The sequence below is a fragment of the Mycteria americana genome, chromosome 1 (genome assembly GCF_035582795.1).
Source record: "Mycteria americana isolate JAX WOST 10 ecotype Jacksonville Zoo and Gardens chromosome 1, USCA_MyAme_1.0, whole genome shotgun sequence".
Classification (NCBI taxonomy): Eukaryota; Metazoa; Chordata; class Aves; order Ciconiiformes; family Ciconiidae; genus Mycteria; species Mycteria americana.
In genome coordinates, this window is record NC_134365.1 from 33,893,012 (window position 1) to 33,916,507 (window position 23,496).

A 23,496-nucleotide genomic window follows, 5' to 3' on the forward strand; every position below is an offset into this window, starting at 1 on the left:
GAAATTTATGTTGAAAATGTAAAACTACAAGTAAAATCAAAATTTGTAAGAAATATGGAAAATAAATACATCTGAGTTACCTAAACTGATCTTTCTGCTTATCTTAATTCACAGTAGGAACAATCACTATAGGCATATGCAAAGCAAAAGTCTACATTTTTGCAAGATCAAACAGTTTAAGTTCTGAGTTTACATCATTCCTTTATTAGAGACTGACTTGTCTGTTGTTTTAAAATGCAATTATTAAAATGAAAGAAAAAAACCTCAGTATTTCAGCTTAGAAAAATCTTGCAAATGGTGCAGTATTTTGAGGATACTTCTCTTTCTTTTGCAGGTAGTACTAAGGATTTTGAATCCCGAGGAGCTTAAAAAGGTTCAGATCCTTCCTGCCACATGCCTCCTTTCCTCCTTCCTGGCCAAAGGTATTTCACTACAACACTAAGGCTTGCTGAGATAGACAGCCCCCTTTTACCCCAGTCAGAAGCACGGTTAGGTCCTAAAGCTACCTAAAGACTCAAGCTTAATCATAAAGTAGATGTTGCTCTATCAAGGGTGGCCAAATTGTGGAGAGTGGTAATGTGTCTTTGTCAATGCGGGGAATTATATTTTGCAAGAGTGAGTGAAATGCAAAATATTGCCATGTGCTCAGCTACACACAATTTCACAACAAGAGAACTTTTACAAGACCAAACCAGGGAAAAGGCCAGTATTTGTGCCCACAAACCCTTTTTCTTGTCCTTCCCCCACAAACCTGGCTTCACTTCAGTATTCAGACTATGACAGCAATTACAGTGATACTGCTGAATTCATCACTGAAGGTAAGAAGTAAACTTTAAAAATTTACTGTTATTTTGAATTTACAAGGTAAGTTGAGGAAAGCCTTAAGTACCTATCCAGTCCTAAGTTCAGATTACTAAATACTTTCAGTTTTCACAGATATTTACTTTTAATTACTCTTAAAAAAAAGAAAATATAACTAACTACTCGCTAATTTGTAGACCTCATTACGATGTGCATAAGAAAAAACTTCCTGACATTTATTTCCATTGAAGCAGTGTGTCATGAATATGATCTTGTTTTGTACTCTCATAGAGAATATAACTATAGCAGATTTTACATACCTCCTTCCATCTGCTGGCCTTCCAAGCAGGACATCTTCCAGCTCTACATACTTTGTACGTCCGTGGTTTTTTCAAATGTCTGCAGTTTCCTTCTTCTATTTTAGCTTGGAAGCTATTAAAACAATGCACATCACGAAACTTCAAACCTTTTCCACAGGAAACAGAACACTGCAAAGAGAAGTGTATTTCATTACTTTGCTAAAAATCTCAAAGTAGTAAGAAAACTAGAGGAAGCTGCGGCCTTGCCCAAAATGGACTCTATGATTACAGGAAAAAGTTTCGGTATTATGACAGAAGATCTACTGTACGTATCTGAAATTTCTGTGTAAGCTCTCTCATACTGAGCATTACTGATCAGATGCCAAACATCTCTCACGTCTTGTTCATTCATTGATGTCATCATTGACAAATACCTGAGCTCAGCCATCCGTATCCATGCAGGAGACCGCTTGATATTACAATCTCACAAGAACATACTCTAGCAGCCTTCTGTTTCCAGTATGTATATTGCTATTTTCATGTAAGCATGATGCTTATCATAAGCATTAAAGAAAGGAAAATGCAAAATCGTGGGTACGCGTGTTTCCAGGTACTAGGCTACGAAGTCATGTTTGCTCTGGCACTTCCCTTCCATGAGCTTTGGGTATCTTGCTGTATGTGACAAACAGGCAAGAGAAGAGGTATAAAGTAGACACTATAGGTTATGGTGCAGTCCTTGGAAGCATGGCCTTGCCCCGCCGCCTTGGTATCCTGTTTCCTCCAGAAAGTTGTTATGATATACACGACTGGCTCTAGGACCTCCCTCCCTCCCTCCAACGTAAAACCAACGGGGCTGCAGACACATTTTGTGAAACCCACCCTGGCAGTACACACCAGCCGTGATTAGAGCACGTGTGACAGATTGGTCTCTTCTGGAGAAAGGGCCATTCCTCTGCTAAATTGCTGGACTGCTGTGGGACTTTAGTGCGGTTTGAATTTAATTCTTCAATCCTAAGGAACCTAAGGTCCTAGGGAACTTTCCATCAAACAAGGAACATCTGAAGCACTTCCAAATTAGGTGGCTACTCAGTTGACTTATCTTGGACCATAAGCATTGCGAATGTAAGCACTTAAGTTTGTTTTGGTTTTGGGTTTTTTTTTGTTGTTTTTTTTTTTTAATCTTGTAATTAATCTTCCTATTTTACATCATCCTGTCAAATGGAGTTTTGATCAATGGAGACAATTCCTTTTCTGTCTGGAAAGAGAACATGCTTAATTTGTTCTAGAATTTCCTCCGTACTTGATTTTACACTTGGACAAACATTTCCTACACAATCAGGTAGAGAATTAATATTCAAATCAAAATTTAATTTCTAAGTGGATGTGAAAAAATGATTTAAAGATAGACTTTCTTCTAAAGCACCAAAATTATTTCTCTTCCTTTTATGGTACATCACCATCTACGTCACTAGCATTACACGCTAACTTAACCAAGCACTTTTAAATACATTTTCAGGAAATGGTATTTTTTGAATTGGAAATTCATTAAATCTATTTTCAGGAAATGAAGTTCAGGCCATACAGCTTTCAGTACAAAACCTGGCAAATTTGCCTGAGAACAGCTGGAGAAAAGCTTTTAAAATACAGGACAAGCAACTATAATAAATTAAACTGCTAGATAAGAAACATTTTTCACAATAACAATAACTACACTTTGTTAAACAGAATCTCAGCTGACTCACTTGTCCTCAACACCACAGGGATTCCTATGTGTCCTTAAACATAGGTGTAATCGTAAAGGTTTAATTGAAACTGCCAATGTGTTTAAAATTAAATCTTTGCAGAATAAAGCAATAAATTTAATTTATCACACAATACAATGGATAGCATGTTTTTCCTATGCAACTATAATTATATTTGCAAAAAGATAAGAGTACTGATTTGGCTACAACTTGCCTTTTACATGTCTCCTATAAAATTCTAGTAAATAAGAATGTTTGTTTCTAAATTAAATCATTTTGCTCTCAGCAAAACCTTTCAATTTATCATTTTAAAATACTGTTCATGTAGTTTTACAATATGTTTCATTCATTTAGAAAGTACTTTGAGATAGGAAGATAACAAAAAATTACCTGAAACTTTTATCTATGAATAATGTAGGTCAGAAAACTTAAAACTCTGCAAACCATATCATTATAAAAGCCCTTCAGAAAACTCAGCTCTGAATTCAGAGGATTTAATTATCAAAGAAGGCAAGATAACATGTATGCATGAAAATTAAAATACTGATAGGATCTTGATAATTGATTCTACTCTCCCTTAAAGCTTGTTTTCAGGAATTTCAATCATAAAATGTAGACATAAAGGACCCCTAAATTCTGAAGTTTCTTCATTATTATTATTATTATTATTATTATTATTGTTATTATTATTATCCTTTTTATTCTTCAGTAGTATGTGAGTAAAGCGCAGCACAGAATTACTTAACCTCCTTCTATGATGTGTTAGGAAAACACCACATGCCCCTGTTCCTCAATGGCTTTCCCCTGTGAAGCCTAAATTAAGCTCCAGAGGGCCATCTGACAGAGCCCTTCTAGTCCTTGTGGGGATGGCATTCCAGACTGGGAACTCCAACCAAAGAAGGCGTCCTAAGAAGTCTCCGCTTCAGGAGGTGAGACTACCACAGCACAGAATAATCTCACTCTTTAATTTCTCATTGCCCTCAGCATTAAGACACCACTTTTCAGCATATACACATATTTGTTTATACAGCTTGTGCAGATATCTTATTCAACAAAAGTGAGATTTATTGTACAGGGCTAATGGCTGCTAATAGCAATAGATTATGCAAAGAAATCTCTTACCCTGCATCTCAGTCTTCTAAAGATCTTCCAATAGTATCTCTACCCGCTAGATACAACAGCACATTTTTACTTCTAAACAGGTTAGAACTGGGTCTGGGGTTTTTTTGTTGTGGGTTTTTTTTTTTTTCTCTCTTCATTGGTCCAAACTCAACTGAGTTACATCTCTTTTATATTTAAATGGCCTAATTTAATGTTTATAATTTGTGCTATTCTTTCTTCTGAAGAAAGAAATTGAAGATTTGTATGTTAAGTTAACCTATTATAAGATATTTTTAGTAGTTACAGAGCAATGCCTGTATAAAGAGATTATTTGCAGTTCTCTTTCATAAAGATGTTCTACTGAATTTTGTAATTAGAATACAATTATACAGGAATTAAGAGAATCCACATTTATTTTCAATCATATTAGATGGGAAGCTGAAGAGAGAGTTCAGAAAGGAGAATACCAGTTCAGATGTTAAGAATAACAGAGATTTTATGAACAGTTATTTCAAATACTACTTAAACTTCCTTTCACTTAGATCCTGCTTAGCTTTGATTACCCAAGCTAGCTGAAACCTATTGTTATCTTAATGTTAAATGCAGAAACACAAATGAAAGATACTTAAAACTTGTAGGTAGAAATTATTTTTAAAATATTTTTGTATTCAAAAAAATTCATTTAATTATAAGGAATATAATTTAACTTTCCAGTAATGTAACTTTGGATAAATAATCTGATTTTTTTTTTTCCTTGCTGTAAGAGACAGTAAGCTACAGAATGTTGCCAACTCATATCAAGAAAATATCCACATTTAAATAACTTTTTCCAGGGAGTTTTTTCACTCCATGTTAATTTAATGTTATCTTTAACAACTTAAAAAGACATGTTCAACAGGTTGGGAATATGTTGAAAAATCTTAAATGCATTAAATCCTTACAAAGTGTAAGTTTTCCAGAAATACAGACAGCATTTCTGTATATAAATTTCCTGTCTTATCCTCTCACATATTCATCAAGTTACAGATCTGATCCTGGGTTTCCGTGTATCCAAACCTCCTGTTGAATAGATCTTATACTGAAAAAAGAAACTGCACTGTGCAAGAGGTAAGTCACTGGTATCTTAATATTATGGGTTTCAACTTATGAGCTTTTAAAATTGTTGGGGGTTTTTTGTCATTGTTGTTTTGTGGGTTTGGGTTTTTTTTTTTTACTTAAGTCATGAAAGAACACTGATGTTTAATTCATTACATTAATGTGTGTTTGTTGTTTCACTGAAGGAATGAAAAATCCTGATACTTTTCAAAGCTAAAAAAACCCCAGACATTAAGCAGCTGTAAACCTCTGCTTAAATAAGATTGCCCAAACTTAAACCCAAGTAAACTGCCAAACTAAGCAGTAGGTCCAAGCAGCTTTGCTTGAATCAGGTGCTTGGGATACTGCGTCTCCTGGAATTGGGTTCAGCGTGGTTCCACTGGCCCAGATTCTCATACCTGCTGCAGCGGGCATCTCCCACCAACATCAGTGTGAGGAAGAGAAACCTAAAAAACTCTAAGGATCAGACTCTTTACAATTTCAGTGGGATTTTGACAAAATTTAGGCAGCTAATTCCGGGATTGTTATTCTTAAAGCCTTGTATACGTATCACAGAATCACAGAATCACAGAATCATATAGGTTGGAAAAGACCTTTAAGATCATCGAGTCCAACCATAAACCTAACACTGCCAAAAACCACCACTACACCATGTCTCTAAGTACCTCATCCAAACGTCCTTTAAATACCTCCAGGGATGGCGACTCAACCGCTTCCCTGGGCAGTCTGTTCCAATGCTTGATAACCCTCTCGGTGAAGAAAAATTTCCTAATATCCAGTCTAAACCTCCCCTGGCGCAACTTGAGGCCATTTCCTCTTGTCCTATCACTTGTTACCTGGGAGAAGAGACCGACCCCCACCTCTCTACAACCTCCTTTCAGGTAGTTGTAGAGAGCGATGAGGTCTCCCCTCAGCCTCCTTTTCTCCAGGCTAAACAGTCCCAGCTCCCTCAGCCGCTCCTCATAAGACTTCTGCTCCAGACCCTTCACCAGCTTCGTTGCCCTTCTCTGTACGCGCTCCAGTACCTCAATATCCCTCTTGTAGTGGGGGGCCCAAAACTGAACACAGTATTCGAGGTGCGGCCTCACCAGTGCCGAGTACAGGGGCACAATCACTTCCCTAGTCCTGCTGGCCACGCTATTTTTGATACAGGCCAGGATGCCATTGGCCTTCTTGGCCGCCTGGGCACACTGCTGGCTCATATTCAGGCGGATGTCAACCAACACCCCCAGGTCCTTCTCTGCCAGGCAGCTTTCCAGCCACTCTTCCCCAAGCCTGTAGCGTTGCATGGGGTTGCTGTGGCCCAAGTGCAGGACCTTGCACTTGGCCTTGTTAAACCTCATACAATTCACCCCAGCCCATCGATCCAGCCTGTCCAGGTCCCTCTGCAGAGCCTGCCTACCCTCCAGCAGATCAACACTCCCACACAACTTGGTGTCGTCTGCAAACTTACTGAGAGTGCACTCGATCCCTTCGTCCAGATCATTGATAAAGATGTTAAACAGAACTGGCCCCAGCACCGAGCCCTGGGGAACACCGCTTGTGACCGGCCGCCAACTGGAGTAAACTCCATTCACCACCACTCTCTGGGCCCGGCCGTCCAGCCAGTTCTTTACCCAGCGAAGAGTACACCCGTCCAAGCCATGAGCAGCCAGTTTCTCCAGGAGAATGCCGTGGGAAACCGTGTCAAAGGCTTTACTGAAGTCTAGTCAGTTACAGAAGCACCTAGGCTGCCCTGAGCCAAAGACCTTAAAAATTTCCTTTGCTGCTGAACAGTCTAATTCTACAAGCATGCATAATCCTTTTAACAGACTGACCAGCTCAGCGCTTTACATGCCCATAAGGACCACCAGCATCCCGAAAACAGATTTACTTCTATTTCCACTAACACGTTAAAAAAAGAAAGCAATTGCTCTAAGAGTACACTGAGCACACAGCAGGCGAATGAGGCACATTACAAAACACAGTGGTAGATGATATTTATAGTGCAGCTAAAGAAAGAGAAATGCTCCTAATTTTTTTTTTCTTTAACACATGAAAAAGCTAATGCACTCACCCTGGATGTAGATGATCCAGGATCATCAATGGAAAGTTCAAGAGGGCATATTATTCTGTAGGTACAGTATTCTCCTGAAACTAGAGATATTCTGGCTTCATTCCTTAGATAATATATGAAAATAGTTCTTAAAGGGACCATTTCCTCCCAGAATGCCTTGGCATCAGATGCCGGCAAGCTCAGCTGTGTTCTTTACTGGATAGTGACCCACCTTCAGCAAGAGAAATGAAGACTATTCCTGTCCAATACAGCTTCTCACTGGAGACTCCTGACAAGTAGATAAGGGTTGCCTGTCCTCCAGCACAGAGAATGAATACCAAAGAAAGGAAACCAGGTCTCTCAAATGCTGAATCAAAAGCTTTAATCAATATAAACTGGGGATGCCTCTTAACTTTTCTAAAGGGCAGAGCATAGCTCTGTGAAACAGTTCTTTGAATGAAAACTATAGGTTCCATAGAAGATCCCCAAGTGGGACTCCCAAGTGGCTCAAGGCATCTAAATACAGCTTACGGGGAGGCATCTTGCACTGAGCTCCATCCCCACCATCAGTGTTCTCCTTAGAGCTGCACATTGCACACACTGACCTAAGACACCTGTCCAACTATCTTCCTTTCAGCTTTGTATCATCAGTAAGAAGCATCACATTCTCACTTGTACAGGAGAGAGGCCTTGTTCTGTGCTCTGGAAGCCACTCAGGTCCTTTCAGCGTGTCTAGCTTAGAGCGCGTTTCTTACAAGGCTGACTTTTGCCCGTCATAAGCCTGTGTTCCTTCTTGGAGCTCCTAACGTGTTATTACACACTATCTGTGGAATATGGTCCTCTCACTGCTTGGTGCCCACTCTGTTCTGTGAGATGCTCTGGTAGTGATCTTCTCAAGGCTTAACTCTCCTGACTGGGGAAAGTACAACTGCACTTAACTCCCTTGCTGCTTGATCTCCTTCCATTCAAACTTGAACATGGTCAAGAACAACGAAGTCCTTATAGCTCAACACGTCTATTATGTGGCTTCGCTTGTATGCCATTCCACGCAATTGGAGGCTTATGGAAAGTACATTTTCCATACATTTTCTGCAGATTGCATGTGTAGAAAAAAAAATCCATAAGAACCTTAAATTTCAAAAGAAATGTGAACATTTCTTTAAAAAAATGCAAGTTGAAAAAACCATCCTGTAACAGTTTGACACAGAAATTCTAGCACTTGACTCAACATTGGCTAAAGTAATATTTCCCATATGTCAGATTCTTTTAAAAACATAAAACTACAGTAAAAAGCTGGACTTGATTACTGTTGTTCAAAGTCATTTCATAACACTGGTAACGAGGATTCATCTGTTTGGGGTTTTTTTCATAGTAATAAAGTTCTGTGAGGATCAGCCTGACAGAACTCCTAGTGCTTTCTGTGGCACAGACGGACCCGCAGACAGGCATGCCATCACCAGTTCCTACCAAATTAAGGCTCTTTCTGCAGCTGACATGCAGAATTTCACCCAAAACTTCTTGATTCTTTTGCTATTGTTATTATTTCATTGAAAAGCTGAAGACCTTGGATTATTTGGTGGATTTTGTTCTGAATTTTCTTAACCTTTTGTTTCAAGGGAGTATTTTGTGTAATTTAGCTGGTAGCTCAGTGGGCTTATGGATCTGAAAAACAGAGCAGTAGATGCAAAGCATATAGCAGTTTCTCTTCATATGCATATTAGCTATTAAGGGACTTAAAATATAAATGACTGTGACTAAAAGTAGTACTGTAACTGTACTGGTTTTGGTTGGGATAGAATTAATTTTCTTCATAGTAGCTCGCATGGTGCAATGTTTTGGATTTGTGACAAACGGTGTTGATAATGTGGATATTTTATTTATTTTTGAACAGTGCTTATACAGCATCAAGGCTTTTTCTGCTCTTCACGCTGCCCTGCCAGCAAGTAGGCTGGGGGTGCACAAGAGGTTTAGAGGTGACACAGGTGGGGCAGCTGACCCCCGCTGACCAAAGGGATATCCCAGACCATATGACACTGTGTTCAGCAATAAAAGCTGTGGAGAAGAAGAAGGAAGGGGGATGTTTGGAGCGATGGCGTTTGTCTTCCCAAGTAACCATTACGTGTGATGGAGCCCTGCTTTCCTGGAGATGGCTGCTGATGGGAGGTAATGAATGAATTCTTTATTTTGCTTTGCCTGTTGGCACAGCTTTTGCTTTATCTATTAAACTGTCTTTATCTCAACCCACGAGTTTTCTCGCTTTTATCCTTCCAGTTCTCTCCCCCATCCCACTGTGGGGGGGAGGGAGTGAGCGAGCGGCTGTGTGGGGCTTAACTGCCTACCGGGGTTAAGCCACAACAATAGTGCTGAAAAAGGATAAAACATTACAAAAGCTAAAAGGTATTTTCTTCCTCCCTTTTTTTTTTATCAGGCACTTCTGTGACTGGGCAGGAAGATCAGTTTAAAAAAAATAACGAATTTATATAATGGATCAGAATAATTACAAACCTACAGGGTTAAACACAGTAGTTGCTCGAGTTGTCTGACAAACTGCATTTTGATCATCTCTGGTTGGCCCAAAAATCTGTTTGGGCTCTTTTAAAGCTACACTAGCAGTAGACTGGGACCACTAGTGCACAAGACACTAGTGAAACATTACTTTGAGCATTACTTAGTTGAGAGTTACTTCAGCTTTTCATTTGCCATATTAGAACTAGCTCTTCTTGTGCTTGCCTTCTCCCTGTTAGCTGCATCTCTGCAGGGGTCCTTGCGATGCTTGAGCATGAAATAGGCATTTTTCAGCTAAAAGTATTCAAAAAGTTGTTCTTTAAGTATGTAGACTACTGTCAAGAAGCAACACATACTCTGTAATTAGGTCCTACTGAATTCTTTGATTCCGAGTCAGTAATTCTTCACTAAAACAAGTACGAACACTTGTGCCATTAGCTCAAGCACTCAGAAAGGACCATGGTTACCAAACATTCCATCACTCCTGAGAAAGAGTGGATTGAACTCCAAGAGGTATGTGTATGATTTACGGTTACATCTAAGTTACACCTATGTTAATTACAGAAGTTACACTGAAGATATTTTAAGTCACTTCATTGAGTATAGCTTCATTTCACAAGTTCAGTGTCATATCACATCCCTCTGGTGTTCAGAAAATGTCTTGATTTGATGAAGTCCTCCTTGCAGCTGCAGTCTGTAAGTCTGCTTTGCCACATTTCTAAGTGTGCTTTTGCAGCTATAGCAACAGAAGGGAGGAAGGCTAGGCTAAGAAGGACTCAAAGACTTCATCCAATCCATCATGCTGCTCAGAGTTTGGATCAGCTATACCTGCACGATTCCTGACAGCATTTTGTCAGTCTTGTCCTCAATGACAGGGATGCTACGGCCTCCCTTGCATGCATTTTTCCACTGTATAACCATCCCTATAGTTAGAAAAAGTATCCTAGGACTTAATGGCAGTCTCTCTTACTGTTAAATAATATGGTTACTTCTCATTCTACCCTTAGCAGATTCAGAAACACCTCTTTATAACCACTTATTATGTGTTGGAAGAATACCTCATTCAGTCCATTCTTCTATAGACTTGGTCTTGAAAAAACACAGCTATCCCAGCCTTTCTTCATTCGTCAGTTTGTCCAAGTCTCTTACCATTCATGTTGCTGTCCTCTGAACACGCCAACTGTCTGCATGTTTTTACAAGGAGGAATCCAAGACTGTATGCTGTATATCAACTGAAGCACTTGAGTTAAAATATGCTGTGACAAAAAGCATGTACCCAACAAGTATATACCCAGTATTATTCTTCTTTGTTCAAGTTATTTCTGGCCTTCCCACTTTGCAGAGTTCTAGATGACACTTGGAAGATAAGATCTAGAATGAAAACTACTTTCTGCAGTAATATTTGCAATCATACTGCAAACATCATGGGATCTTTGACATAAATTAATAATAAATGCACTTCCCTCCTATAAGTGTGAACCATATTCCCACTAGGGCTGCAATGCTACCCTCTGATCCAAACACTACCTAGATGACATTCCTACCACACAATTTGACTGGATCTCTAAGCTCAGTAACATTAAGTCACACAAGACTATTTCTAATGATCAAATGCACAGCCAGCTGAGCCCAGTGAGGTCCAACAGGTCCCTTTCTCTCAAGCTGATGAATTACTGCTGAGCGATGTCTACTTGTAGAACACTCCAAATAGCTTCCACAGTTACTGCAAATTTCTACCTGTCTGTTGCCTTTGCATGAGGAAATATAGCAGCCCTTGAATCTGTTTGATCTCTTGTGTATCAAAATGTGAAAGGTGAGAAACTAGCACTCCCCATGTTTCAGTAAGATGCAACACAAACATCATCCCAAAAACACTTTGCAAAGTTCAGTCCACAGCACAGCTTCGGCTCCCATGACACTGACAGATGGTCCCCTGAGGCTGGTGACACAGGGTAAATCTCCATATTCCTACTGCTTCACTTGTCAAAACCATTTGCAAAGCATGCCATGAGGTACTGTAGCACATCTAAAAACCAAACCAGGTATAGACAACCCAGCAATGCATGCTCCAATCGCACCTCTCTAAGCCAAACAGGTAATCATGATGTTTAATTGTTCTTTCCCAGGCTTTAAGCAGAAACAGGTCAAAAATATGGATATTCTTCTGTTCAAGCTCTACAGGTGAGACTTCACAGTACAAGTTGCTAGTTCTATGCCATGAAAAAAGCCACAATTTTTAGCTGTTGCAACTACTACTGCCTACAAAAATACAAATTTGGATTAGCTGTCCAAGACTGAATCCTCCATGAACTTGTTAGAGCTGCCTGAAGTCCTTTCTGATTCCTTGCTAAGCCTGGATGGCCCACAATTCCATGACCACCTTCCCTCATCTAAACTATTGAGAAAATTGATTACAGTCTCTGAAATGAAGTTTTATCCCCAAATCCTTCTCCATCCAATATAAGCAACAATACTGCTGTGACGTGTAGGGATATTTCTATGAGTAGACATGTAGGTAGGCTCGAGAGTCTCAGAGCCTCTTTATGGCTCTGAAACACATGAAGAAAGCCATCCTCCTTCCTCTGCGACTGGATCCTCCAAAAATACCCTAGTATTTCAATTGCAATACTTAACACCTGAGTTATTATGATTAATGACAGTAAATTTGCCTTTCAGAAGCCATTCTCTTCAACAGAGAAGCTCAGGAAGGATGACCCTCACGCAAAGTAACTGCCATTAACTACTTCTCTAAGTGGAATGGAAACCAGAGAACAATCTGCTCCAAGTATCGTCTGCAGCCAGTATCATCATCTAATATTGGAATTTCTTAACTTCACTCCTCTCAACAACAAAAGGAGGCAGTAATTTTCTCTAAGGTCAGCCCAAGAAGCATTTCCACATTTTTGGTCTGGCTACGTATTCTGGCTGCATAACAGGGTGTGAACCAGGCACACACGAGGTTTCCACCATTCATACGTTGGTTTCCAGGGCTTCCAGGTACGTATCGTGGACCTGAACACCAAGTGCTCTCCAAACCGATCCCAGTGTGGGTGTAGGAGGCTCTGGAGTGCACTGCAGTACGACCTAACAGCTAGTCTGCATGTGGCAGCTGAGAATAGTGAGAGACAGCAGCGACTCTTTTGAGGTCATCTAATCCATCCACTGTCCATGGCCATGCCTTTTCTGACAGGACTGCGTACTCTATGTTCCATAAAAAGGCAGCCTTTGTCAGATGCTTTTTAAGATAATAATTTTGTTTCAACTTTCATCTGAAGGATAACAGAAAACTCCTCAATAATTATTTTCCAAGCATGCTGAAGCATATCTATTTCATAGGCGGACATAAAGGAGAAACTACGTAGATATACATACATACGTACATAGAAAAAGTGGGAATGGAGAAGGAATAAAGAGGATTAAAGACAGATTTTAGGATTGATGTGGATAACAGGAAGGTAAAACTACTACGAGAGGATATATATGGCATCTACTAGGAAAGTGTTAATGTATTCTCTTAAAAATAAAGACATCCTGATTAAAACAAATACAACCCAAACAAACCCTTCCATTATATTAAAGTCAGAATCATCAGGACAGATCTTGAAGGTAAGATGATTTCATGTCTGTAGAAGTCAAACTCTACTGATGATGCTACAGACAAATTTAATACAATATTTAAAGTTGCCACCACATGGTCTGAACTTTTTTGTCCTGTGCAGCTGGCAGTAGCCTTAATGAGGGAGACCTCTCAGCAAAACAGCAATCTGCCTGGCTGGCAGATGAACAACCATACTCTTTGCAGCTGTTGGAAAAATCAAAACCAGAACTCTTGAAATTCCACTTAATGATCATCCACAGAATTTCATTTATTCATTCTAGTTAGATTTGTGAATAAGTCTTTTAATTTGGCCTATCTCTGTGACATCTCAAAGCACTATCCATTACCTCAAGCTTAGCACAACTAAAACAGATGACCAAGTCCTCCCTTGAAAGCCCTGTCATGTCTTTTCCCCTCACAATGAACGCCACCGTTCTGCTCATCACTGCCTAATGCCTGGCATCCTTTTTGGTGCCAACTACAGAGCATTTGAAAAACAGGCTGTTACCATGCTCAGCTCCCCACCTACCACAATACTCAGCCAGGCTTCACTGTGCTGTCTATTCCCAACCTGTCTACATACATCTCATAATGAGACCGTAAGCTTTTGCAGTCAGCAATCTTCTCTTTGTTTTACCTACATAGCACCTGGCACAATTAGGTCTTCAAACAAGCTTTTAGTTATTACAATAACACAAGAACAACAGAACTGCCAAAATGGCTGCAACATTATTTTAGCAATTGTAGGATTTGGCTTTTACACCACCTATATCTTTAGATCCTGGTGGATATTCAGTTATATCCAAGTCCTTTTCAAGGGCATGCTCAGATAATTCAGTGCCGGAAGAACTGTATGTCACAGGTGCTACTTCAGGTGTCCTCATTAAGGAAAAAGAAACTTTCAGAAACTTTTTTCTGTAAATGACTGATCATACTTTACATATTATATAACCTCTCTTCCTGCATTTTCTATTTTTTTTTTTTAATTTAAAAGTCTTATACTCTTCATTTTAAGAAATAAATTAATTCACAACTTACAAGAGACAAGATTTTGTTTCTAGACAAAGTTCCACCATTTTTCTTTCAAAAGAAAAGTGTTGTCTGACTTGTTTGGAGGTGACTCCAGTACTCTGCTACTATAAAGAGTGAAAATTCCTGATGCCAGGTAAAAATCTCAAACTTTAGAGGGACTGAGAACTGATAAATAAAACAAAAGCCTTTCATAAAAGTTCACTGTGAAGCCTAAAAAATACTAATCACATAATTCAGAAAGGAAAATCTGGGCTCAAGCAATATTCAAGTCTGTTTCATAGTAAGGAACCAAATTTGACTCACATTTTGGACAAGAGTAAGTCAACATGGCATACAGGAAGGAGACTACCATCTTTGCATTTTCCCTAGGACTATAATCATCAGAGGACAATTATGTTGTATTCCATGTTGTGGCAAAGCCATTTCACATGGATTATGGAGATATTAGTGTGGGTGTTGATGGAAGGTTGTGTGGCACAGTGGAAGAGGAGGAAAATAAACCAAGATGAACAGAACAGTGGCAAAAACACAAGAAAGGCTAGAAAAAGAGAGAAATTCTTCACAGAAAATGAGTATCATACTTTATTGGACTCGAACATGAATAGTTGAGTCAAAGTCCAAAATCAGACTCAGTTGTCCTGACCTGCCCCCCAGATACTACTTTCTTTCAGGTTTCAGTTTCCCTGGAAGAAGAGCTCACTATTGGACACAACAGTAACCTAACAGAGAACCATCTATCAGTGGCAGGCACGCTAACACTGCTACATGACAGCATCAGTGAGATGCAAAAACAAGCCATGTACTAATTGAAGATATTTTGCATTTCTGTTAATGACTGCTTGATATTTTTGAAAATTTAAAAATATTAATCACAATTTCATAAGTTGATGATTAATTTGTTCTCCTTCAACAGTAATGACATATCACATTTGCTATCTCATTTAACACTTCCTTTATAGGTTCCATTTCAACTCTCAATTACAGTAAAAATTGAATTGTATAGGTATTCTTCCTGCCTTACTTGCTCTTGATTTGAATCCGTTGCATCTGGTTGCCACCTGAGAATCAGAAAAACAATAGGTATTTCTGCCTCCTTTCAGCAGCCGTTTGGCAGGCTCTGCTACCTCATGTGCAGGTCTTAAGTGTCACCCAAGGGTCTGCATGTACCTCTGATAAGAACTTCACCATCAACACTCATTCAAGCAACATTATCACTGTAATTAATGACAGTATATATTAAAACAATGAGAATTAGGATCAGCTTATTAATTGCTGGGAGGGATGGAATAGATAAACTATGTTGCTCAGCCAGCATTCCTGCAACAACACATCTGGTACATGTACTTAACTTTTATCATCTTTCAGCTGAATTATATATACAACAGACAGATGGCTGAGGAAAATCACAACTAAAAATACAGGAACAGTGGTAAATAATAATTACAAAAAAACCAACAGACAATTCTGCCTTACCTCTCCTTCTGAAATGAGTGGCAAACAGGAACAGAGCTAGACCCTCACTAGGTCTTTCTGAAAATCTTAATCTACAAGTATAAATTTGTGTCAAATTTGCAAGACTGAACAGCAGTCCTGCTCTTTGCCTTTGATACCTCCTAGAAAGCATTTGGTACAGGCACTTTTACCATTACACCATTGCAGATGTCAAATTGCTGACTTGGCCAGACTTCAGCAAGTCTCATCTTTCTTTATTCCACAGTCATGTAACACTAGTAACACCTTTAAGCAATTATACAAAGGCAGCAGCACTGGAGACACTGAGTAAAATGCAAGCATCAAGAAAGAATGGCGGCAGAAATGGAGATAGGAGACCTCAGGGAAATCTAGTGTGTGCAAAATAAATGCAGGGGTTTTTTTTCTGTTTCCAATAAATGGATAAATTTCCGGACACATTTTCCAAATGGAGAACAACAGATGTATCTGTGTCCATCCAGCAGTTGTGTTCACAAACCTCCATGAAAAACAAACAGCAACCCAAACTGAATCCATTGTTGCTTCCAACAACCAGACACAATTTAACACACTGCATCACAGGGAGGATAGCCTCCTGCCTCTTGTTGAAGCTTGGGAAAACTGAACAAATGCATGGGAATGACATAATTTGCATTCTCACTGAAAAGTAATGTTCACCCCTTGAGAGTGACATTTTATTCACAGGTCTTCACAATAAAAGTTGGACCATATTTTTAGCATGATAGAGGATCTCTGGTGTGGAAGCTACATTTGCACAATCCAAGGGCTTGCACAGAAAAAAGCATTTGTTTATACACTTTTCACAACTTAAAACTTCATTTTATGGATTTTTCTTTTTTTATCTTCAGACATAGGGTCCTTTCAATTAGCCAATTACAAAAGTAACTAGAGATAATACAGTCTTATAATGGTAAACCAATCAGTTTTAGCTGAGTTTGCAAAAATCTAAACATAAGCAGAAGAAACACTGGATCCCAGCAACTGCAATCTCTGATTTATCATTTTTAATTATGTTAGCAGCAGCAAAACAGTAGCTCAGAAATTAAAGGATAACAAACACGTGAGCTCTGTGTATCTTTCTGCTCTATAAAAAGTATCACTTCACTTTTTTCATTTGATTAAAAACTAGGGTTTTGTATTTGAACTTCAAAGAAAACTGGAAATACAAAACAGTATAGACTGGAATGACACAGTATTGTCAGAAATTTTTCAGACTTTTTAGAAGCATACAAAAAAGAACTCTTTCCATGGCACTTAACTAAATATCAGCTAAAGAATTAAGAAAAATAACACAAATTATTTAAAATAATAATTGGGCATGAAAATATGTTTATGAGTATATTTTAGATAATAGGAAATACAATATTTTACCTACCTTCACATGTTGAATTCCAGTTTGTTTTCGACCTAAGCCACTCTTCTGTGTATTTTCAATTTACTTACAGACCAATCTTTCCAACATTTACAGTCATGTGCATAAATGTGAGCATGCATGCAAGCTTCTGAAGGACTGATTCAGCAGGAAATCTCAGTGTCTGATCCTGCTCTCACTGAAGTGAAAGGGCCATAGATAGATGCATGCTAGAACATATACTGATCAATATAGTGGTCTGTCTTAGTGGAGTCACCAGTCTCTCACAATTACCAGTCTTCAAAGGACTAGGAACTCCCATAATACAGAACTATGGAACATTTTGTTCATTTCCTAACCCATGCCAGGTAACCAAAATATTGTGTATTAACCTTCATAAATGTTAGGAAATGCTAATACTTTAACATATGTTTAATAACTTTTAAATTTGGTTCTCAAAAACACTTTGAACCACTATTTATGAGTTGTGACTGGGGTTTTCAGAACTGCCACATATATACACGCAGCTCAGAATGCTTTTCACACGGATCTGACCACCCAGAACCCTTCAGCTTTTCTGAAAGTTCTAACTCTGCAAAAAAGAAGTAAATATATCTGTAGCTTCACATTTTTTTCATTCTTATTAAATGGCTGTATGTATTTAGGAATGGTATTAAGGACCACCTGCTTTTTTTCCCCTTCCATGATATCCTGGTTGTTTTTTTTCTTTCTTTCTTTACTTTGACTATGTTCCCCTCTTATTTGTCCTCTTTCTATATGGAGGGTCTGAAAGTTCTGCAAACCTCCTCACACAAAAGTGTTTTAGGAACACAAAAAATCATGTTACGTCTTTGAGATTAAGAGTTGAGCATTATGTTATGACCCTCAGCTTTCTATGTCTTTTGTCACTGACTAAGTGGCAGCAGGACTGGGCCATAAAATTACAGCTCCAGCAAAAGGTTCAAGAGCTAGTATTCTTAAGCTTTATCATCAAAGATCATGTGCCAACTACCTATTCCAGTCCAGTTGTCCAATGGCATCAATTACTGCTTTTATCAGTAACAATGTTTATATATTTTTTTTCTGTTCAAGAGCTTCCCCCCATGAAAACAATGTCACTAAAATATCTTATGAAGTTCATTGCAACACAAAGATTACTCACTTACCCTCACTTTCAGCAAAAGTGGTTAGTTCCCACCCTCCCCCCCTTTTTTAAAAATTTTTTTAAGGACATTAAACATTAGGCATTCCTTAATAAAGGACACATTAAATATAAACACAAAGCCACACAACATGCATAAAAAAGAAGGGTTAAAATGCAACTGTATTTCACAGACACAAGTCACAGTCATTAAATTAAATTATCACACATACATTATAACTTATTTATTATTTCAAGCTATACAGGCAACATAGCACCAAAATGGAGAAATTTCCTCTAATCTTGAACAGTACACAAATATTTGTTTTTTAATTTTAGAAACAAGTATTTTCTTTCATTTTTATCAGAATTACCCTAAATGAAATCCACTATCCCAAGTCTGTTTTATGACATTATTTGGGTAGTGACATGTGTTATCAGTTATCTCTGAAAAGGCACCCCCCATTTCCAAAGTTTTAAAAAATTAATAGCATATGCTAACATTAAGATTTCAGCCAGTGGGATATTAAATAAATGTGCTGTATTGGTAATGAGGTATTCTGAAGTTCGACATTAGGCAGCAGCAGAAGTAGAGGTAAAAGACTGAAGCTGGTTTTGAAAACCAAGTTCACTGATTCTGAATTCCCTTTTAATATAAAAGATTATCTTTAAAGATATAAATACTTTTTACACATTAGAAAAAGTGAATGAAGGCACTTATCATACATAGCAAGATTTTTTGCATTAAAATGATGCAAACAAATAAATATTTTACTTATGCAAGTTTGGGCTGCTTCTGCTCCTGCAGAAGTCAGTGGGATGCCTGGCAGTAACAACACTGGAAGGGGACTGGGATGTCAATTCTTTAAAAATAAATTTATATTCATTAAAAGTAATAACAGATTTCTTCCACTAGTGCAAAGACAGAACTACACTGAAATTATTCGGGAGCAACTAAAAAGAAAACTGAAGAACTAGAAAAACAGCCACTTTAAAGAATACTACATTATGTGTCTGAAGGGCAGTAAGTAATAGCTGTAAAATATTTCTGACACTTAAAGGTAACTTAGAGGATGAGCCGATCCACTCTTTTTATGCCTATTTTCTCTGCAATCACAAGTAATACATATGAAATTACATAAAAATCCTAAGAGTGAGGAAAAAAAAAAAAATCTTTATTTTATCAACATTTCAGACAAACAAGATACAATTATCTTCTGTAAGGGTCAAATCTTGCCTGTATCACTGACCATAAAGACACCAGAGCACAATCAGATTTAGACTGTTCCCAAAGAACTCAGAAAAACTAACATTCTTAAACTGTAGTTTTGTGGGACTTCTTTTTTAATATAATTTGAACAGTTAGTGAAACACTTGTCTGCGATAATTTCTTGACTAACAACAAAGTACCATTGACATGACTAGTTTGTTGTCAGTGTTTTGTTCTTTTAATAGTGTTAGAGCAGCATAAAAGCACTCTGCAGAAGTACTATTCTTGGGAAAGTTGTGTCTGTCCACTTTAATCTAAGATGCCCTTAATGACAGAAAGTATCTTTAAAAACTTTAAAGTAATTAGGAGAAGAATTCTACAGTTATTATCTGACTTCACAACTGGTATACGGTAAAATTTTAGGACAAACTCTTCATAAGTCTTAACTTTGAAAAGAACTGCATGTATCATATCTCAGCTCACAATATAAACATGAAGTAAAAGAGCATGAAGCTAAGAACATGCTAAGAAAACAAATGTAAGAAAACAAAGTGCTAATGACTGCACTACAGTTAACTCACACTAGAGAGTATAAATCCTCTTCCATTAGTATTCAAATAAAATTCCAAATGTAGATGTTTTCAGGAAAATCTAACAGAAAATAAAAACCTCAAGATGGACCTTAACTTTGCTATGCTCTGAACCGTAACTGGTAGTGCTTAGCAACAAAGCTGTACAATATGTGAAACTGTTCAGATGAGGAAACTAGAACACCTCAGAAAGACTGACTGTTTGAGGTAAAACTGAGGATAGTACAAAGCAAAGGTATAACTGTTTGCTTTTGTGGCAATACTTGTTACCTGCAAGTTACAGCAGCTTCCTGTGCTGCATCTGCTCAGATAAGACATGCACACAGTAAGCTATCTGGTTTCAAATATGCTGTGAAGATTTACTGACAATAGACTACCGCAACGACCTTTGGGTAACACTCAGTTACAATCTGGATTCAGTAATCCAGCTATGTATTCTTTTTAAAGGAACGAGAAAGGATGAGAAACAAACATATATTGCAAGTTGTGACATACCTGGTTAAAATGTGTCTGATAAAGTTTAGGTTGCTATCCACACTCATAAAAGAATGAAAGCCCTAATGAAATATAAAGCTTCCAAGGTAACATCAACTGCTACCACCAACTGCCTAAGCAGGAACCTTGTTTTTTGGCTCCCTGGCTCTCCAAGGGTTTTGGTAAGCACTGAAGAACTATGGGGGACCAAAAATAAAATGAAACTCTTAAATATATTAAAATTCTTGTCATCTAAAAATGCGAACAAACTTTCCTCGCTATGTGAAGCAGGAAGGTATTGTCTTCCCATATATGAATAGCCTATTTTATTCCTCCAGTGTAATTCCTCCTCACACTCCATAAAACCTTTAAGCAAATATATAAAATGAAAGGTACACAGCACAGTAAAAGCATATATGTATCAGGAATTTTGAGAAACTTACACTTGTTTTCTATTGTGCAGCAACAACCTAGGAGGCATAGAAAAAGAGATTAGAAAGGAAGATACGACTATTTAACCAAGAGATAAATACCAAAATCTTAAAAGAAACTGAGATAAAAAGGGGAAGCTTCAGTTAGTAGTCAAATACAATCCTTGAAGTGAAGGCACCATAAAAAACCTCCATTAAGAAAAGCTACTAGATGAGTAAAAGAGTTATCACCTGTTGAACAGCAGAAGGAAGATTAAAAAAAAAAAGTATGTTCACATTACACATTTTGCCCAGGTACCAGGCCAGGGCTTTGGCACTGATAATCTCCTAACTTGCTACTGTGTGTCAAAATATTTCCCAGCCAAGTACTGCTAAAAATAATATTTTATTCTCTAGTATAGCTACTTTACATTGGTGCTATACATGAAAGCTTTGCAAGATTGTATATGTATCTGCACTATGTATCTGAAGATTTGTTGTATCTAAACATAACCATTGATCCAACTAACAGTTGATCTGATTATATTGCCACATAACTTTTTGTCAGGAACAGACGATTGTTTGGCTAAGAATACTAAAGCGTGTGGATATGGGAAATGCTGTTCAAAGGAAAAAAAGCTTAGTATTGAAAGTAACAAAGCAGCATTCTTGAACTCAATTTAGATTCTTCTACAACTCTTCTAGCACAAAATTGTTAAATCTAGTCATTACAGTTCAGTTTTAAAACCTTATGGTATCTTTGCGAATGTGTAATACTCTCTCTTTTCATGTTTTAAGTAAAACACAACTTCTTGTCATTAGGGTCAGAAAACCTGAACCACTGATGAAAATTAATACAATAAACCAGAAGTCTTACTGCATGGACTAAACACAAAATCCCAATAACGCGCTGTGGAAAACAGGGATACAATAAAAATCTATACTAGAACAAAGTACTCTTAGCCAGCAGTCAGAATGCTCTGGAATTTTTCTTGACATTATATAACGTGACATATGGTTTCCATACTTTTTAGCTTGTAATTTATTCATTCTTTCATGAAGTTTTGGATCATTGCCTCAATCCCATCACCAATGAAACTAGAGTACTTTAAAAGAAAAATATCCAAGATATATAGGCCAAATTTACTGGTGGTGCAACTCCATTAAAATAAGCAGCTATATTTACCTCAAGTATTATTTAACTTATAAATACATTTTAAATACACATACTTCAAAATAAATACATCTGTATTGTAATTTTTGTATATCAAAAAAGAGGTAGTGTACTTAGATACATGCCAATTAGGCAATGAAATCTTGAAATCAAATGTTTCAAATTTTGAAACACTTGAATTTAGGAATGTTTGTATAATATTTATCAACCTCATTTACATTGACACCATTGTTCTTTGAAAATAAGGCAGAGTCCCTCAAGATGCACGGACTGGGTGTAAACCTACTCCATTTCCTTTGGGTTTTGATACAAAGCCAGAAAAAAAAACCCCAAACAAAAAAGATGAGCATGATTCAGTTCTTACTAAAGAAAATTCCCTTAGAAACTTGCACAAAACTAAGAGGGCAGAAGACGTAAGCTACATTCTAAAAAGATCATTGTCAGAGTCTCTCAATGATCTCCAGATCAAACAAATACCATTTACAGGCAAAAGGATGTGTTTCCTAGCCATCCTCCCTGTAAAACTTCAGAGCGTCTTTCTGGCTTGGGTATCATGGTATGAAAATTCTGGACTGAATTAAAGTTTCAAAGAATCAAAGTTTCTGAATATGCATAATATTTCTGAGAAAGTGTCCTGGAGTGGTACAAGCCTTTAGAATTTGAGATTTACTTGCCTCACATCCCTTTGGACAACTGCAGAAACTGGCAACAGAGGAGTACATAGCCTTTAAGCTTTGTAATGGTCAGCTCCAGTAGCCATAGACGGACAATAGAAAGTGTAACAGCCCATAGTTGCTAAACTGCAGAAAGCATCAACCAGAATTCTGGCTTCAAATCATGAACAGAGCCTTCCTTGCAACTGCCCTATTGTGCATTTACAAGATATGTTTTATTTTAATTATGTTGTGTAAAAAGGATCAAAAACTGAAAAAATGTACTCACAAGGCATATTGCTAAAAGTCTTTATCCTCAAGTATATAGTGATAGCTAGTGGAAGAAGTTAGAATGCCCCAATATGGAAAAGAGCATAAAAGACACTGACAACCGATAAACTAGAACAATCGTTTTACATGGTGGATCAGGTTCTTGACTCAGGATTCTAAATTAGTCTTAGCTAATTTGACTTTTTCTGACCCTATTTCTGCTGGAATCGAAAATCCAAGAGGAAACTATCTGGTTATGTAAAAGCTGGAATAATCCATGAGCGAAGCTTTTAGTTCAGACACAGTTTAGACAAAGCTACATCAGAATGAGGAAAAGGTTTTTTAAGCAATTTTGATACCCATTTCTGAACTGGCTGGCCCAGAGACAGGGCCAATATTCCAGAAGGTCAAGGAGTTGTTTCAGGTAAAGCAATTGCTCAGAAATTCCCTTCCTTCTACTCACCCTCTCTATGTATTATATCTGTGCCATGCACGCCAGAAGTAAAAGACAGCAGAATCTATTA

The 23,496-nt window shown here is 37.8% G+C and overlaps 1 protein-coding gene across 1 annotated transcript in view; it reads right to left on the reverse strand.

Annotated features, from left to right (window-relative positions):
* The window catches only part of ADAMTS20 (ADAM metallopeptidase with thrombospondin type 1 motif 20), a 105,425-nt gene that overhangs the window by 10,251 nt on the left and 71,678 nt on the right, over positions 1–23,496 (reverse strand). The window contains exon 29 of the mRNA XM_075494266.1: positions 1,122–1,289. Coding sequence (XP_075350381.1) covers positions 1,122–1,289 — 168 coding nt within the window. The remainder of the gene's footprint in view (positions 1–1,121; positions 1,290–23,496) is intronic.